This window comes from Mus caroli, unplaced genomic scaffold, assembly GCF_978045245.1.
Source record: "Mus caroli unplaced genomic scaffold, Mus_caroli_1 scaffold_1, whole genome shotgun sequence".
NCBI classification, from domain to species: domain Eukaryota; kingdom Metazoa; phylum Chordata; class Mammalia; order Rodentia; family Muridae; genus Mus; species Mus caroli.
In genome coordinates, this window is record NW_028227256.1 from 29,152,476 (window position 1) to 29,172,477 (window position 20,002).

The following is a 20,002-nucleotide window of genomic DNA, read 5'->3' on the forward strand; positions in this document are numbered from 1 at the left end:
TGACACACAAATATTTAATTAAAAAATGACAAAAGTAACTACTAAAGAAAGTATCACATGAAATATTTGTTGTGAAGGAGGATATTAACAAATTAATGCCTCTTCATTGTAATTCTGTCATGGACTTTGTATTTTGGGTGATGGGTGTTTAAAAATCTATGTGACAGCAGAAGTGTAAAAATCCACTCTAAATTCCACAGTTTCAGAACCACCATTCTAAGTGAATGCTTAATTTTGGCATTAATGTTTATTTTATCTGCAATATCTTAATAGTATAGTTTATTAAAATATATATAAAATTATAATTTTATATTATTTTTAATAAAATAATTATATTAAATCAATAAAACATTATAAAATATAAAAATCATATAAATATTTATAAGGCAGACTAGCAGGTCACTAGAAAAATTGACCGATATTTCAGAAATATAAGTTATAACAATGCAATAGAGGTCTGGAGTGACATAGTTTTTATGTTTGAGGGTTAGCAGAAGGTGATGACTCAAAAGATAAAGTTTTCTTGATTGATATGGATGATCAGAGAACACAGTTCTTAACTAGTTAATAGCAGTATTCATATTCAACACATGTGATGTTTTAATTTGTTGTTACTAATGCATGATTTCCTTGTAAGATTTTTAGTGAGGTAACCCAATCTCAAAAGAAATTATTAGATATGCACTCACTAATAAGTGGATATTAACCCAGAAACATAGAACACTCAAGACACAATTTGCAAAACACAAGAAAAATCAAGAAGAGGGAAGATCAATGATTGGATACTTCATTCCTCCTTAGAATAGGGAACAAAATACCCAGGAAAGGAGTTACAGAGACAAAGTTTGGAGCTAAGATGAAAGGATGGACTACCCTACCTGGGAATCCATCCCATAATCACCCACCAAACCAAGACACTATTGCATATGCCAGAAAGATTTTGCTGAAGGGACCCTGGTATAGCTGTCTCCTATGAGGCTATGCCAATGCCTGGCAAATACAGAAGTGGATGCTCACAGTCATTTACAAGATGGAACACAGGGCCCCCAATGGAGACGCTAGAAAATGCACCCAAGGAGCTGAAGGGTTCTTCTGCAACCCTATAGGTAGAACAACAATATGAACTAACCAGTACCCCCAGAGCTCGTGTCTCTAGCTGCATTTGTAGCAGAAGATGGCCTAGTCAGCCATCTCAGGGAAGAGAGGCCCCTTGGTATTGCAAACTTTATGTGCCCCAGTACAGGGGAATGCCAGGGCCAAGAAGCAGGAGTGGGTGGGTAGGGAAGCAGGGTGGAGGGAAGGTAAAGGGAACTTTCGGGATAGCATTTGAAATGTATATAAAGAAAAATCTAATAAAAATGTTATGGTATATAATTGAAAAAACACAGATAATAACTACCTTTAATTTTTCTATAAAAAGGTTGATTTTTTTTCATGTTGTATAGGAAACTGCATCTATTAAGAGTAAATATTTATTGCACATACACTTAAGTAATTTTATAAATTTAACTCTAAACATCATTTAAATATGCTACTCTAATATATACATAAATATATTTCTGAAATTTTATAGATTTGAAGATCCCTGAAGAATTGTGTCTTACTTTAATGAAAATGCTGAAGTTCAAAATGTATAAAAATTGGAATGACTGAATGTTATTTATTTTTAATATAATTTTTATACTACCTTAAGGCATGTATATATAAATTACTTAACTGTCCTAGTATATTCACATTTGCAGGATAGAATATTTTATTCTTCTAATCCATTTGTCTAAGCTAATGATAAGGGTGGCTTTCAGAGTCACTTATTTTATTTGAAGTATGTTTTTCCAATTTGTAGCTCATGGACTGTTGTCATTTGTAAACTAGTAATTTCCATGATATGATACCTTAAACTAGCCAACACAACATTGTTCTCAGCATGTTTAAAAATTCGCAACCCTTTCTAGTTTTAAACTTTCAGAGACCTCTCACATATGCCACACATTAATTAATTCTTCCTGTTCTCTGCTTACCTGGATATGCTTCATCTGTTTGTGCAAGCATTTACATTTTTATCAGTGCCCTGAAATCTGTGTTTATAAATTCATGGGCTTTGTCTGCTCTACTCAGTAGAAAGCTTTCATGTTTATTAGTCTGAAAGCATGAATGCCTCACGAAAGCACATTTTTAATGTCTGGTGTGATCAATATTTGAGTTGGCTGCATGTGCTATGAGAAGGGTAAACTCCTTTAGGACCCATTATCCCTAGCAGCCTTGCTCTCAGAGGAATCTTAAGGAAAGTTTTCAGTAAATGTTAGGTGATGTATTGCAGGATACCAGTTACAAATCATGCTGATTAGATTTTAACCACAGGTTTTTCTCAGTAAAATACAGCTTGGCAGAAGCATTGTTTAGTCTATGTTCTAAATTGAGTTTGCAACTTTTAACTTGATATCTTGGTATATAACATTATCATGGTTGCCTTAGGTTATGATACAATTTTCGGGAGAGTGTGAAACTGTTCAATTTAGTTACACATCCTAAGGGATTTGAAATTGTTATGTATGATCAGTTTGTTTCTTATCACATAATGTAACACTTTTGGAAGGAAAGTTTCATTTCATTTCTTCTATATGTACTCTACAACTTTTCCATGAAAATCCCAAGCATAGTTGCCTTATAATTTTTTAACAATGTCTTTTCAGTTTTTTTCTTTTCTTTTCTTTTCTTTTCTTTTCTTTTCTTTTCTTTTCTTTTCTTTTCTTTTCTTTTCTTTTCTTTTCTCTTCTCTTCTCTTCTCTTCTCTTCTCTTCTCTTCTCTTCTCTTCTCTTCTCTTCTGTTTTGTTTTTTTGTTTTTGTTTTTGTTTTCAAGACAGGAATTCTCTGTATAGCCCTGACCTGCATGAAGGGGGCGTCTCCTGAGCTTTCTGAAGTGAGATTTCCCATGATCTTCTGTTGCCTCGTCAGGCTTCTTTAGGGTTCTATTGCTGTGAAGAAACACCATGACCTTGGTAGCCCTTATAAAGGAAAACATTTAGCTGAGGCTAACTTAGAGTTCAGAAATTTAATTTATTGTCATGACAGGAAGCATAGCAGCACACAGGCAGACATTGTGCTGGTTAAGAAGCTGAGAGATATACATCTTATTCTAAAGGCAGATGGAAGTTGACTTGAGTTTCTGAGACCTCAAATCCCAACCCCTAGTGACATAGCCCCTCCAATATGGCCACACCTACTCCAAGAAGGCCACAGATCATAATATTGCCATTCCCTATTGACCAAGTATTCAAACAAATTAGTTTATGGAGGCCATTCCTATTTAAACTACCATATTTCACTCCCTGGTTCCTATAGGCTTATAGCCATTTCATACAGTTTCAAAGGCTTCCATAGTATATAAGAGTTTCAAACTTGTTTAAAAGTTCAAAGTTCAAAGTCTCTTCGGAGACACATATAATTTCTTAACTGTACTCCACTGTAAAATCAATATGAAAAAGCAGATCACATACTTCTAACAAATAATGGTGCAAGATATATATCTATATTACCATTCCGAATTGGAGGAAAAGGAACATACTGAAGAAATACTTTACCAAAGCAAGACCAGAACCCAGCTGGGTATGTTCCAACTCTGCATCTCCATGTCTGATACCAAATCACTCTTCATATCACCAACTTCTTTCATCTCTGTTGACAGCAACACACTTTTTTTTTTCTCCTGGGCTGGTTCCACTCTGTTAGCTCCTCTTTGGGGGCAGGTATCACATGACTCTGACATCTCCATATTTTGGTGTCTCCAAGGCAACCCAGGCTTCACTTTCAGAAATTCATGCAATGGTTTCTCTAATCCTCCATGTAGGAATATCCCTGGCACATGCCTAGCCTTAGCAGCTTTCTTTAGTCACAGAGAGATTCTATAATCCTTTTTTTCTATCCTTGACTCTAAAGCCAGAACCATGGGGATGAAGCTATAAGTTTTCCTGCTTGCTGAGGGTGGAACATTACCCCCTCATTCAAACACGTCTTTACCAACTTTCTCTTTTCAATCATTTCTTTCACTGCCCATGCTTAGCTATCTTTGAACTTGCTCTTTAAACCAGGCTGAACTTCAACTCAGAGAGATCTGCCTGCCTCTGCCTCTGCCTCTGCCTCTGCCTCTGCCTCTGCCTCTGCCTCTGCCTCTGCCTCTGCCTCTGCCTCTGCCTCTGCCTCTGCCTCTGCCTCTGCCTCTGCCTCTGCCTCTGCCTCTGCCTCTGCCTCTGCCTCTGCCTCTGCCTCTGCCTCTGCCTCTGCCTCTGCCTCTGCCTCTGCCTCTGCCTCTGCCTCTGCCTCTGCCTCTGCCTCTGCCTCTGCCTCTGCCTCTGCCTCTGCCTCTGCCTCTGCCTCTGCCTCTGCCTCTGCCTCTGCCTCTGCCTCTGCCTCTGCCTCTGCCTCTGCCTCTGCCTCTGCCTCTGCCTCTGCCTCTGCCTCTGCCTCTGCCTCTGCCTCTGCCTCTACCTCTGCCTCTGCCTCTGCAGTACTGGGATTAAAGATGAGAACCACCACATTGGCTCTAAAGTTTTAATTCCTTTTTACAAGTTGGAAGCTTCTCTGAGTAGGATCTTACACTGAGGTCACAGTTCCCTTTGTTCTATTTTTCTCAAACTTTCCTTTGATCTGTTTGTCTCCTTGCACATAGGTCTTAGCTCTATTCTACTTGCTAGTGCCCCTTCTTAAACTATACATTTTCATTATAGAATTGTATAAGGGTGAACACCAATAGCCACACAACATAGTCAACGCTAGCTTGTTTTGAAGTGTTCTCCTCTAAAGATTCTAATACATAATTCTTCAACTTAACCTCACGCAGATGTTTTTAGACAAGGGCAATAAACAGCTTCATTCTTCAACAAAATATTACAATAACAATCCCTAGACTATATATTAATATTCTTCTCCTCGGCAATGTATTGTGCCAGCCCCTACAGTTTAAATCACTCCAGTACTACTCTCTTTATTGTTCCTGCTTGTGTGACCTATTAAGCCCCATTTAATGCATTCAAATGATTTTCTAATTTAAAATCACAAAGTCTACATTCCTCCAGACAGTAGCATGATCAGATTTACCACAACAATACCCCAGTCTCTAGTACCAACTTCTGTTGATATTCATGGTGTGAAAAGACACCATGAGGATGGAAACTCTTATATCGGAAAACATTTAATTGGGACTGGCTTACAGCTTCATAGGTTTAGTTCATTATCATCATGGTGGGAACCATGATAGCATGCAGAGAGACATGGTGCTGGAGAAGGAGCTGAGACTTCTGCATCTTGATTTATTGGAAGGCAGCAAAAATGAACTGGTTTGAGCTTCTGAGACTCAATGCCCTCCACCTCATGACATAACTCCTCCAACAAAGCCACACCTACTCCAACCAGGGCACTTCTCCACATAGTGCCACTCCCTGTGGACCAAATATTCAAACACATGAGTCTATGAAGTCCATTCATATTCAAACCACCACATTGTTCTCTGTAATGTGAAATCTTATAAGTCTAAGTTGTGCCTTTGTGCAGCACTGTATCTCCCCATTTTGTAGATTATTCTGGTCCCATGAAACCCCCAAGTTAAGGTCATTGGGCTCCAGGATTATGATCACATAGTGTCTGCAAGCACATCCTAAAAAATTCCAAGGAAAGGACGTGTCGAAGCTTGTCAGAGTGGCTGGGCATAAACCTTCCCACACAAGGGCCACATCAGAGATGTGCACACCCCAGGCCAATCTCCTTGAAGGGGTGACTCTCTTCAGGGACATTGGTGATGTGGACTAAATATTCATATGCATGATGACATAGCTTCCTAACATTTAGATGAGTTAAGTTTAGATCTCATTATACTTTTTATTATATCATTCAGAGGAATTCTAGAAATCTAAGTTCTATCAGATTGCTACCAACTTGGAAGAATAGCTATTGAAAGTTGATTGACACCAATACCAGCTATTAGTGCTGATACCAATGTCAAGATGAATGATCTGCACATCATGATAGGATAATTGAATTCACTTGATGGTTGGTTAATATGTCATATAACTATGTAACTCTATGGCAGAAGTGCCATGGCTAGACATTGACTACAAAGCCTGTTTGGTAAAATCATTTTCTATGTTTAACTTGAGAATTGGGACTATCTCATAGAAGTGATGTACTTGGAGTTTATTGATGAAAATTGTCTACCTAGAGTCAAGAGAAGACCAGATTCAAAATCTGTAACAAATTTTTATTTGCCTTATATCATAGTATTTTACAACACCCCACTAATCAACATCTTCAGTTTTTTAAATTTACATTATAAAATATATTTTCTTTTTATCACTTTTTATACATTTTAATTAAAAAATAATTATATCACTTATTTCATTTTTTTCCTCTAGCAACTCTCTCTAATCTCTCCATGTCCCTCTTCTCTTTATTTAAAGTTCATAGTCTCTTACTTTTATTAATATTACATCATTTAAATTCAACCTGCTACCTATACTTCCTGTTACTTGTGGTTATATAATTTACAGGCAAATCATTTTGTATTGGATAACTACATAATGGGCTTATCCTTGAGACAATTCTCCCTCTTTCAGCAATCATTAGTTAGCTGTAGTTCTTTGTCTAAAGGCAGAATCCCATGAAATTCCCTCTTGTATGTTAGCATGACTATTGGCATTGTCATTTGGGTTTTCTTTAGGCAGCCATATTGTTGAGGTTTAATGGGTAAAGCTATCTTACCATTTCTAGGGAACACAGTCTTAGCAGATGTACTGGTCTTTTGTCTTGTAATTTGTCTGAGCCTTATTCCACAAGATTCCATAAACCTTGGGTGGAGGAGTTGTGTTGGAGATATATTCACTGGAGCTGGGCACCCTGTGATCTGTTGATCTCTGCATCAATGCCAGTTGTGGTTTTTTAAAATTGTCTGTTCTGCAAAGAGAAAATTATTTGATGAGGGATGAAGGCTACACTTATTCATAAGGATAAGAATACATTTTAGACATTCCAGACAGTTAGGGATACCTAGGTCTATAAAGCATAGTAGTAGTAGTTTCTCCCTTAAGGTCTTTGGCCCCACTAGGCTTGGATAGTTTTCTAGACTTCTAGTCAAAGGCATGGATTCCTTCCTGTCAGCAGGACTTAGGACCACTTCTGTTCAGTGTTTCATGTCCTGTTTGTGGTCCAAGATGATTGGAGGTGGAGGCAGGAAGATAACTTGAGAGCAGGAGACTAAGGCTAATAGGAAGTAATTTTTAAAGTAATTTCTAATGTGTTATAGTATTCCTCTGTTCTCCATTGTAGTCAGGTGTGGTTGATTTGAGTTATCTCAGTCCAGCTTTATCCAAATTCTCTACCAGCGTTTTGCTCCTCAGTGACATTTCCCCGTGAGGATTGAACTCTGTTGAGAGGTCGTAGTTGAACTAGCCTCAGTGGATGTATTATTATACATGCCACTCATTTTGTATTCAATCACTGGAGATTTATGGAGTGCTCTGTTCCCAAGGGCTTTTGACTCATTCATTAACTTAGAAAAGATTTGACAGGTGCTGTTACTATTTCCAGTATTGCTTTCCATTCTTTCAGAATAGGGAAAGTATTAAGTTGTGTTTTATAATAAATGTATTCTTTTTCTAAGGGAGAGATTTTTCTTAATGACTATGAAAATTTCAATTAAGCATTATTCCCTGTTTGAATTTGTGTCATTACAAATTTACTTGATTTAGAAGAATTATATAATATAATTTTTTACTTCTAAAACTTTGTGAGGCAACATAAGAAAGATTTATTATTGAGAGAAATCAAGAGTCCAACTGTGAATGACTACAGAAAGTCCTAAAGACTCAACCCCCAAATATTAGAACTGAAGAATAGATTCAGCAATGTGGTCAGATGTACAATCATACAATGTTGGTTTCATTTCTTTGCATTAGTAGCATAGTATATAAAAAGGAAATTTACAAATAAATTTGGGAGCTGTATCAGATGTTGCTTTCCTTCTTAGAGAAGACAGGGGAGTAGCACAGTGAGTCAAGAAGAGAAGAGGGCCCAGGAAGCCTGTAAGCTTATAGTTATAGAACAATTGGAATGCCGTAGAGAAAAACAGTAAAACTGGGAGTATAGCCTGTATTTACAGCTTGATAAAGTACTGTACAGATGGCAGGACTGTAGACTCAATGAAATACTTCTGGAAATACTCTTTCATTTTACACGAATTGAAGAATTAATGTCTACATTCACATGGAATCCAAGAGGCCTAAACTAGCTAAGCTGTTATGACAAAGATGTACACACTTTGACGATATACTGTTCCTGACTTCAAAACATATACCAATACTCTAATAGTCAAGGAAAAGTTATCTTTACATTTGATTTTAATTGACTGTTTAAGAGTAATTTTTGTAAATTTTAATTTTCAATTAATTAACATTTTGAGATTATAATATAATTTATACATTAAACATTTAATTTATAAATTAATCCATCATCTCCCTCTTCCCTTTTTTCCCTCCAGAATCATTCCATATAATATTAGCTCTCTTTCCAGGCCATGACCTCTTTTTTCATTATTCGCTATTGTGTGCATATATGTATATACATATACATATGTGTTACAAAATACATAAATACAACCTGTTCAGTCTGTATAATGTTACTTATATGCAGGGCTAATCATTTGATTTGGATAACCATTTGGTTTTCTCTTCTCAGGAGAAGACTATTTCTCTTGTCTCAGCATCCTTTAGTATTCTATAATTCTCTGGGAAGGGTTTAGGCTTCTTAGATTTTTCTCCTGGCTGAGCCCTCCTGACTTTTGATTTTAGATGTGTATTAAAATTGTACATGTTAACTAGGTGGAATGTCTTCATGAATACTTACTTCGTCCAGGAGTTAAATTGGGAGAACATGTCTGTATATTTAAATTTTCATCACTTATATTGAGAAGTCTCATTTCCTTTTCCTAGGGTGCTGGATAATTCTAACATCACTACCTCTGTGGCTTTCCAGCTGTGCAGGAGCAGAGCAGAACTTATTTCCAAGTGAAATGAGTGACCCTTTGCTGAGCTTTTTCTGACCCAGTCACCCCTTTTCTCTCCTGCCCATGGAACCCACCATTGTACTTTTCACTTTCTATGAGAATGACAGTTTTATGTTCCCTACATGAGTGGAGATTATGCAGTAGTTATCTTTCTGTTTCTGGTCTAATTCACTTACCATGACATCAAGTTCCATCCATGGCATCACAAATGACAGGATTTCATTTTTTTTTTTATGACTCAATAGCATCTCATTGTGTATACATACTGATTTCCTCTATTACTGCAAATTTATTTGTTTTATTTAGTTAGCGTTGGTATTGTTACAGTGAGCACTGTAGTACAGAAGTTTCTTTCAGACAATAGTTTTACTTCCTTAGAGATTATTCTATCATATAGTCATGAGACTTTATTTTATGGAGGCATCTTCTTTCTCCTTACCATGGTTGGTGATTTAAATTTCATTCTCAGGAACTGTGCAAGATTCTCTGTTATCTATAACCGTGGCATCTTTCTGATATGGCCAAACAATTGCAGTAAATAGTAATGAACATGTGGATATCCACAACCAAGAAAACTGAGTTTACGTCTCGTTTTCTCCACTTTTAAACTGAGTGATATGAGAGAGAAGTGTATATTACAGCGGTCCACCCCAGATGAACCAAACGCTGCTCTATAAGAGCTGAAGCCACATAAATAGCTCAGGGAAAATGAATGGGGAGGATCTTCCTTGGTGTGCCATAAAAGATACACACACCACAAACACACACACACACACGTGCACACACACACACACGTTTCTATGCTGAAAATACTAAGGATATAAAAACAACTTTAATAATATGTCTCTAAGTTCTTCAGCCAATAAAGAATTAGTGTCAGATACTAAAGAGTAAGAGTAATACTTACTACAGTTATTATTCAACAATTGATCTGAGCATGTTTTTGTTGTTGTTGTTGTAAATATTCCAGGTGCCATTCATTAATAGAGTGTGATGAATATGAAGCAGATTATATTCACTCATATTTAAGTAATAGTGTTGACAAGAAGAAATTGTAAAAGTTGATTATTTTTCTGATGTATTATGACATAGTTTAGGAAGTTCAGAGAAATATATTTTTAAACTCAAGGAATGTCTAATGTAATTAGGCTTCTGAACATCTTGAAGATAAATTAATACAAATTAATGCACATCTGGTTGTAGCTTTCTGTAAACCTAAGTCTAAATGGTGAAAAAATGTTATTTTATATAATTATCGCAGTTAAGGCTTAGAAAAGTAGTATTTTAATTTTAGGCAAAGTAAGAAAACCAGAGTGTTTGCTTGTCATTGGAATGACTTATTTTTATTATTAACATGCGTTTAAAGTAGTTTTTTTAGCAAGGCACTTTAGTTGTCATAGAGCATATATTATTTTCTACCTGTGTTCATTGTTCACTTAGTCTGAGCTTAATTGAGGTGATGACCTAATTGAGCCTTTCTGTCTCAGGAGGCCACGAGCCAAAAGTATAATATGGCAAGAATAAGATTGGGTTGGATAGTTAGCCTCTAGTTAGTAAGAGTCCAGTATATTCTGCAGAACTGGCACTCTAAGAACTTTGTGTAGTCAAAGTATAAACATGACAAACACCCATGTAAGTAAAAGAAAGACATGGCTAATACTCATATGTCTGTAGTAAAATCACTATGGTGATGAAGAGAAAAGACGCATGTAGGTCTTCAGGAACTAATGCCCACAGTGAAAAGGCTGACAGAGCAAGAGAGCCAATGGCAGGGCAATGTGGGTTTGAACCCTAAAGAAAATACAACTCGAATACATGCAAAGTGAGGTGCCCAAGCTGTGCAAGAAACCCGTGTCAATACAAGACTCTATTTTTTTCCAAATTAAAATGTTTAGCATTAAACTTAGAAACTCGTTGCTGGTGTGTAAAAATCAGCAAAGCATGTTGTCCATTTGGTGAAGAATGACTGTATTTGTGTGTATAATGTTACAAGCCTATTGAAATATTTATAAATGTTTAAAGATGTATTTGACAAATCAAGAATGTATCGTATTCTTCTTTATACCATCACTGTGGCCTAATTTTTCTCAATCCATTTCCTACTCTGCCATTTATATTTAAGGTAATTTGCATATTATTAGCATATGTGTAATGAGGTTAGTGTGAGGCAGGGCATATTGAAGCATAGAACATAGTATGTGCCTCCCCTGTATATCTTACATCTATATCAGTTGCACAGTCATACAGGCAGGACAGGTGTGGAGGCCAGAGGAGAGCTTGCAGCAGTCAGTTCTCTGTTCTCACTATTGAACTCAGGTTCTCAGGCTCTGTGGCAAGAACATTTATCTGCTTGGCCATCTTCCTGGCCCTTGTGTTGTTTTACTTACTTCCTCATTAGCACCCAATGTGATGGGTTTCACTAGGACAACATGCATTTGTATTGCTACACTATGCTCTTATTTGCTCCTCTCTGCTTTGCTTTGTCGCCTCTTTTCCTTACTCACTGAGGCCCTCCCTCTCCTGATAGTCCCCAACCCTTTCATGCTTCAAATCACTTGCAGCAGCTCTTCTTTCTCATCCAATCCTCCAAATAGTATCACCTGCTCAATTTAAAGTATTATTGCTAAGTTGTCCTGTATCACTATTAACGAATATGACATTTTCATGGTTTCCATGAATGATCAACTTTATCTCATCTTCACAACCATTATGACAACCTTTAAGTGCTTTGTGAATCAGACAGGTGTCCAGTTGCCCGATGACCGTGAATCTGAAAGAGCTGTTACTGTGTCAGGGTATTTTTGCTAGCATTGTTCAGACATAAAATAATCATATTAGAATTGAGATATTTATACAAGTAACTATCCATTTTATTTTTGTGTTTGAAGCCAGCTTTAGGCCATTGCTTTTCTTCAGCCTTTGTAGTCTGTGGGCTTGGGAGAGAGGCTATAAAGAATATAAATGAAATATTTCTTGAGATATTTCAAAATAGAGGGGGATGGGTATAGGATACTATAGAGCCAAGTCTGTACATATTTTGGTCAGAGAACACAAGATGATAACCCAAAGCTATGTTTGATAGCTTTGCTTTCTCCAGTGCAGGAAACCTGAGTCTAATGACCTTTCTTCAGATCAAGTATCTAAGGATGATGAAAGCTATTCTCTCTATATCAGATTTAATTCCATAAACCACAAGTAGAAACTAAAGAAATTTTGCAACGTTAAGATTGTTGGGATAATATTTTCGATGCAAAATAATACCATAATTGTAAAAGGAATGAAAAGTAACATTTTATTGCTAATTATGAGATAGATGATTTGAACCCACCTTTTACTTAATCATAAGTAAAGCTTATTAGTTTATAAGCTAATTATAAATTATTATATAGGATAATACAAGCACATATTCACACACACACTCACACACACACACACACTCACACACAACTCTTTCCTCCAACATTATAAAGACAGTGACTAAAAAAAGAACAACAGAAGACATGGTTTTTGAAGTCTTTTTCCATGTTGTAATATTACATGTAGTGTACAGTGGTACGTGCATATGAGCATATGTGTCCATGTTCATGGCAGCGATCACTCCAACCCCAGAACATTTAATGCATTCTTTCTCTATGTATGGTATTTAATATATGATATATTATGAATATACATGGGTTGCATTGCCTATAAAGGGGCATGCAGAGGCTAGAGATTTTTTAGATATCCTCTTCAACTGCTTCCCCAGATTATTTTTTAGGCAGCATCTCTCAGTAAATATTTAAGTCACCACTGTAGCTAGATTGGCAGGCCAGGAAGCCCCCAAATACCTGCCTGTTTTTTCTCCCATTCCCCAGTGCTGCACTGACAGTTAAATGAAAACACACAGAGATCCAAATTCAGTCGCTCATGTTTGTTTACCATGTATGTTTCTTTTCCAGCACTGTTTTTAATTTCATGAAATGTAATGAATAAAATCTTGGTACTATTTTCTGAATTACCGCCATCTATTTGAGAACATCCTAACCTAAGCTAATAACTGGAAGACAAGCAACTTTTTTTTTTTCTCTAACATTTTCAGAGTTACAGGGTTTTCAATGTGATCCTTCCCCGTTTCGATTTAACTTGTTCATAGGCTTAAGATAAGGATCATTTTCAACTCTCTATTACTTGTTTTAGCCAGTCATTCCAGAACTACTGTTTAGAGAGACTCTTTCTTTGTGGAAGTATTTCTGGTTACTTTATTAAAAATCAGGGTTGTAACTGTGTTCTTGTGGTTATGTACTTTTCTCATCTGCCTGCCTGTTTTTGTGTCTGTGTTGTTTCATTCCCATGCCTCTGTCATATGACGTGAGATTGGATACTGTGCTGCTTCCAGCATTGTTCTCTTTGCTCAGTTTTGAGATGCCTGTGTTGTACAAGTCTTCATTACTATTACTATATTACGACTAGCAGAGTCCTTCTTTCTTTCAGAGTTTTCTCACAGTTTCTCATTACATTTTACTAAAGCTTCTAGATTTAAATAATCACTATTTCTGTCCTATCTTGTGAGCCTATCGTCAACGTTTAGTTTCTCAGTGCCACCACTTTTATTCTGTTTTCTTGTGTAAGGAATTAAAAAACCATTCCTATATGAGGAGTGTATGATCATCGAAACATTCATACTTTGTTCGAATGGGACCAATATAATTTCTAAACTCAAGTAGCAGATATTTAGTTGTTTTAATTATGTACACCGTGTACAAACATCATTCTATTGCTGAGTACATATGCCATATACATAAATAGTCACATACCTCTTTATCCCAAGACACATTTTATGAATGTTTGTGGTTTTGTGTGTTTGGGTGGTGTTGTCTCATGTATTTACATCCTACTGTTGACTCCAACAACAAAGAAAACATGCAATTGTCATAAAACATTATTAAATCCTGTAAACTTTAACTACAAAGAAACCCATACTTGAGATCTAAAATACACAACTAACAGAGCAAAATCATTTGAAAAAAATTAATATTGGCATAAAATGAAAGCATCTGGCACACTCAGTTTCTATAATATGCTGCTTAACAACGTTTAGAGAAAAGGAAATGAAATTTCAGAAGTTTTGTAACAGACTTTCAAGGAAAGCCAATTGCTCTGCATATGTAATTTCAGATACTAAACATTTTCTTATTAAAATAGTAAAAGAACTAAAAATGTTTATAAAGTATAATGGAGCTTGAGGAAATTACTTTTAAAGAAATGGTATGGTTGCAGGTGACATGAAGTAATTAGAAAATCAGAAGTGACATTCCCTGTGAGTTGCTTTCTCCTATGGCCTTAAGTCATTAAGTCATGAAGTGGTTGGAGACACAATGAAGGAAGGCTGCTTTGCATTTTCATGTAACATAAGGTCTGTAGTGCCTGTGTTAGAAACTCTTGAGTGACTGTATTCACTAATAAATAAGTTGAAAGAGAACATACTTCAAGTTTTAAAACTTACCTCTAATATATTAGATAACATTTATTGTGATGTACTAATCAGATTTAAAATGATGCTATGTGGAAATCTGAAATGATTTGATTATATATACAATATTTTCTAATCAGTGAGCCTTTGGAACTTTATGAAAATGTGTACTCTAAATGTTACAAAGCACATGCTTTAATTGTGCAATAAACAAAAGGATCATTTTAAGTTAATCCTGGTGACACAAGCCTATCTCCTAAGCTCCCTGAGAGGCTGAGGTTAGACTGTCTTATATTTAGGGACACTATGTGATACATAGTGAGTTCAGTTCACTGTGGGAATCTTAAGGGTCATACTTTAAAAATGAACAGAGAAAAAGGGGGCTGGAGATATACCTTAGTGATAGTACATTTGCCTAGCATTGTGTATAAGGCCCTGGAACCAATCCATAGTACCATAATTAGCTAACTGTAGAGCCAAAATTCAAATAATTATTTTATGTATATGAATATTCAGAACCTGAAAACAAAAATAAAATAGGAAATGGGCTACGTAAGTTTGAATTAGGCAAAGTTTGGTTCTACCATTTTGTGGCACGGCACTTGACACGTAATTGTTGAGGTATTGCTCTCACAGATATGTCAGGGAAGAAAAGATGACTGTGTGAATCTGTCAAGAGGCCAAAAGAAATGGCAAGCATTTCAAAGGGAAACTATAGAAATGAGCAGGAAGAACAGTGAAAATGGGATTTCTTTTAGCTCTTCTTCTTGATAGGAACATCATTAGAATTATTCATAGAATGATCAAATCATAAGTGACTAAAAAAGTCTAACTTCGAGTTTTTGGGGAGGCAAAGAATGTCAGACAGATTATGTTTCTTTTTATAACAGATCAACAATGAAGTTATTCATGTAACAAATTGGGACTAGAGTGAGCTTCTGCATGTCTCATGTTACAGTTTCCTCAACAGAGTAGGAAGCAAAGTGTAGGGGGTGGGGAGTAGGTGCAAGTCTCAAGGGCAGTGATCTGAAGTCCATTGTCAGTACAGAGACATAAGTACAGAATTGACCTGTAGTTGCCAATGCTCTGCTTATGAATGGTTACAAGGCAGGGAAAGATCTGAAGAGCATCTTGGGGTTTGTAAAATAGTCAATTTAAAATGACCCCATAATATATTGAATATATTTAATACTGGAGTAGGAGAAAGGAAAGCTGATGTCACCATGCTAAGTAGTAACCACTACATGTATAACTGGACTGATATCATTCTGGCAAGTCTTAAGCAAAAACTACATCCCTTCTGTCTAGTCTCATTTCTTTTCCTTTCTTTTTTCCCATTTAGTAGACTCACGGTATGTATTTTCTCTTCCCACACATAAGCATATATCTCCTGTTTGTTTTTCTCATTAAGATACATATGCGATGAAACCAGGTCCCTTTCTATTTTTTATTCTTTCTCTGATATTCATAGTAGAGATCCACATTTTTAATGAAAGTATTAAAAATGAAAGAATGAATAAAAAGTGTAATTATATTTAGAACAGCCATGTCAGAACATTCTTAAAGGGCAAGATAAGCATTTTTTCTCAGCATTTACTAATCACAATCTTTATATTTTATATGATCCTTTTAACAGGTTATTTATAATATAAAAACAATTTATTTTTGCTATATTTTGAAAAACTTGATGATGACTATTAAATATGTTTTAGGAATAATTTTATATAAAGTTAAAATTATAGATGTACAATATGGTTTGTTCTAGCACTGTTTCCAGGAAAGCTATTTGCATAGATGGTTTTAGTCTCAAGATGTATTTTTCTTCAGTTTTGTCAGCAGATACACCCATCAGCTAAGTGCACCACATCCTTTCTTCCTGTTTCAGTATCACTTTTTAGTTGCTGTTGGCAGAGGTTGCCTTGTAGTGGGATTCCGATAGCTGTCTGCAAGGTGCAGCTTCCACCTTTATCAGAATTACTCAAACTGTATGTGCAGTGGTACAAACAATTATCATGTCACTCATGTAAATGAGGGTGGCTCATTTTTCATGTCACTCACCTTGGTTTTGTGATTATTATTTTTTCTTTCAGAAATTGAGAAATTTCAAGGTTCAGATGGGAAAAAGGAAGACGAAGAAAAAAAATATCTTGATGTCATCAGCAACAAAAACATAAAGCTCTCCGAAAGAGTATTGATTCCTGTGAAACAGTATCCAAAGGTACTGCATGCAGCATGTACTTCTTCCTGCTCAGTGTGTTGGAACAAAAATGATAAAAGTCTTGGTGTTTTTCTTCATTGCCTCTTAGGAGTTCAACATGTAAGGCTTTGCTATCTGAATCTATGCAAGTGCATAGCAATAACAAGGGCAGAAAAATGGAAAGGACAGTGAAAGGCATTATTTTCCAGTGAAATCTGCATTTCTAGTGCATCTTTGTTTTGGATATGGAAAGCATAATTACATGTTTTTATCATGTAGGCACCATGACAGTGACTCACCAATTTGCCCAGTTATTTACACCACATCATTATGTTTTCTTTTGGGTTCTACACAGACACAGACACTTAGACACACACACACACACACACACACACACACACACATACACACACACACACACACATTCTTGTTTTTGTAGAGAACAGAAAGGGTACAACATTAGGTAATCACTGGGCAATTGATATTATTTAATTATTATTATCATCAAGAGTACAGTATATTACTGGTTTCATGGTTACTGTTTTATCTTCTACAGACAGTTTTAAAACTAATTATGGTATTGTTTCCAGTGTAATACATCTCTAACTATGTTTGTATCTACAAGTAATTGATTATAATATAATACAGCATTCATTGATGTGGTTTCTTGGGCAATATTAATAAATTCCAGTGGATAAAAGGTATTTCTACTCCTGCAAATAAATGAAAAATCTAAAAATAGATCAAATAAATCAAGCTGATAATATACTTTATAATGAGTGAATTGGAAACAAGGACAATGTAATTATCTTAATAAATAAAGATTACAGAAATGAATGCTATAGTTTTATAACTGCCTCTTACTGTGATAAAATGTAATAAATATAATTAAGTCAAATGCTTTGTTTACTATCACCTGAAATATGGGAAAAAATATTCTATCCACAAGCCATAAAATTGAGCTGTCAGATGATATTCTTAAGGATCAGGTACATTTTGATTTTATTTTATTAAACCAAGCCTAATCTGTTGTAATAAAGTATAGTCAGTAGAAAATTTTTGTCATAAATATTTGATTTTTGTGAATATCGACTTGGGCGATCTTATGAAAGTGTATGAAGGGATGTGTTGCATAGCAATTGATTATGATAGTGGTATGGTTGACTTTTAAGAAGGAATTAACCAATTATATTTTTAAGTAGACATTTCTTTAATATACAATTAGAAATGCTATTATTGGATGCTATCTCTTGGTATGACACTTGTCAGACTGGGTTTCTGAAATTATGACAATTAAATGCTTCTCTGTAGCCTCTGGCCAAATGTTGTTGGCAACATCGAAGACCTTCAGAGACCTGAAGGCATTTCAAGTATGTGTGTTGTTAAATGCCAAATGTTAAGAGTCCATAACTGATTCATAATTATAACTATTAAAACAGGAATATTGTACAGCATCAAACTTTTATGTGCTATATAATTTCCTAATTAATTTGAAGATGTTCAAACCACAAAAGTTTGGAAACTCTTTTTATTTAGATGTTTTGGAATCAGACTGCTTAAGTTTCAGCTAATTTGGAATGTCAAAGAATTTGTTACATTTATGCTACAGATCAGAAGAAATTTGTGATTTTTTAAAAAAAGATCTTTGTTACTGATGAAGATTTTTAGTACATATTTTGTTTCCTTTTTCAAGCAGTTAAAGTTGTAATTTAGTTGATCATGCTTAAGTGTTTGTTTTACTTCTCGTGTAAACTATGGACAGCCGATGGCTTTCAAATAGCTAATAGTAGTATATAGAATAGTCTTTTGACACTTTATGCTTCAGAAAAACCTCCCATCTTTTCAATTGCTGAATAGCCTGCCAACCATTTTAATATTTCAGTCAATGTCAATTCCATTTATTGATCACATAGATGAGAACTCTAGAGCCCTTTATATCAGGAAGAAATACTGTCAAAGAGGTTACCTAACTAACTGGTGGTCTGAATATGCTTAGCTCAGGGAGTGGGTGGCAGTATTAGGAAGTGTGACCTTGTTGGAGTAGGTGTGGCCTTGTTGGAGGAAGTGTATCACTGTGGATATGAGCTTTCAGAATCTCCTCTTGGCTCTGTGGAAGCCAGTCTTCTCCAATTTGCCTTAGGAACAAGATGTAGAACTCTCAGCTCCTCCAGCTCCATGTCTACCTGGATGCTGCCATGCTTCCTGCCATGGTGATTATGGACTGAACTTCAGAACCAGTAAGCCAGCCCCAATTAAATTTTGTCCTTTATAAGCATTGCCTTGGCCATGGTGTCTCTTCACAGCAATGAAAACCCTACCTAAGACAGAAGTTGGTACCAGGGACTGGTGTATTGTTGTGAAAGGCCTGACAATGTTTTTGTTTGGAGGAATGTGCACTTTGTGACTTTGGATTTGGAAAGCAGTGGAATTCTTTAAGTGAGGCATGATGAGCCATCCTAGTAGGAATATGGAAGATATTGGTGCTGAGGGTGATTTGAACTGTGGAGACCTGTCTTGAGAGGTTTCAGAGGAGAATGTTAGTATGTGGCCTAGAGACTGTTTTTGTGGTAATTTGGTGAAGAATGTGGCTGCTTTCTGGCCATGTCTGAAGAGTCTGTTAGGCTAAGTCTAAGGTGTAGAGAATCAGATTAATCTCATTGACAAAAAAAAAAAAAATTCCCAGAAAAGTCGAACATGTACTTTGTCCAGCTTACCCCTATTAAACATTGTTCTTTATAATAGTTGTCTTAGTCATGATGTCTCTTCACAGACACTAACCCTGACCTGTTTTGTCACTTGTCAATGGTAACCTGTTCGGTTTTTATAATGTTATAATAAAATTATATTTCAAAAACATACCTTGTTTTATCATTTTCTCTAATCTTTTGAAAGAGCACCACATTTATTACAGAGTATTGATTCTCTTAGAGTATTTGTTGACACTTGTCATAGAATATCAGAAATTTTCCATTTTGCTTATTGAACCTTAGCTGTGTGAGCACATTCATGAGCTTAGTTAGCATGATGTGTTGTGATACCATGAAACACTCAGCAGTGACCTGGATATAGAATTTAATCTTGTATGTTAAAACTGACTGACCCTTCATGGCTGGGATCTCCAGGATGACTTGTTGTATACAAGGCTGTCTAAGACTCTCTCTTCTTGAAACCTGCTGTTTGTTTGCACCAGTAATTAGTGTGTTGATGACCCTGTCCTATCAAACAAAGGGCAGTAAAGAAGTGTGGAAATTCTTCAGGGAAATGACCTTATCATGACATTACTACATGACCTTTTCCACATAGATTTTG

At 35.8% G+C, this 20,002-nt stretch overlaps 1 protein-coding gene across 2 annotated transcripts in view; it reads left to right on the forward strand.

Annotated features, from left to right (window-relative positions):
• Khdrbs2 (KH RNA binding domain containing, signal transduction associated 2) overlaps positions 1 to 20,002 on the forward strand; it is a 488,795-nt gene that overhangs the window by 54,970 nt on the left and 413,823 nt on the right. For both annotated transcript variants that reach the window (XR_015046810.1, XM_021163203.2), the window contains exon 2: positions 16,587 to 16,714. Coding sequence is in view for 1 of the 2 variants with exons in the window: in XM_021163203.2 (XP_021018862.1) it covers positions 16,587 to 16,714 (128 nt within the window). In the remaining variant the exon portion in view is untranslated. The remainder of the gene's footprint in view (positions 1 to 16,586; positions 16,715 to 20,002) is intronic.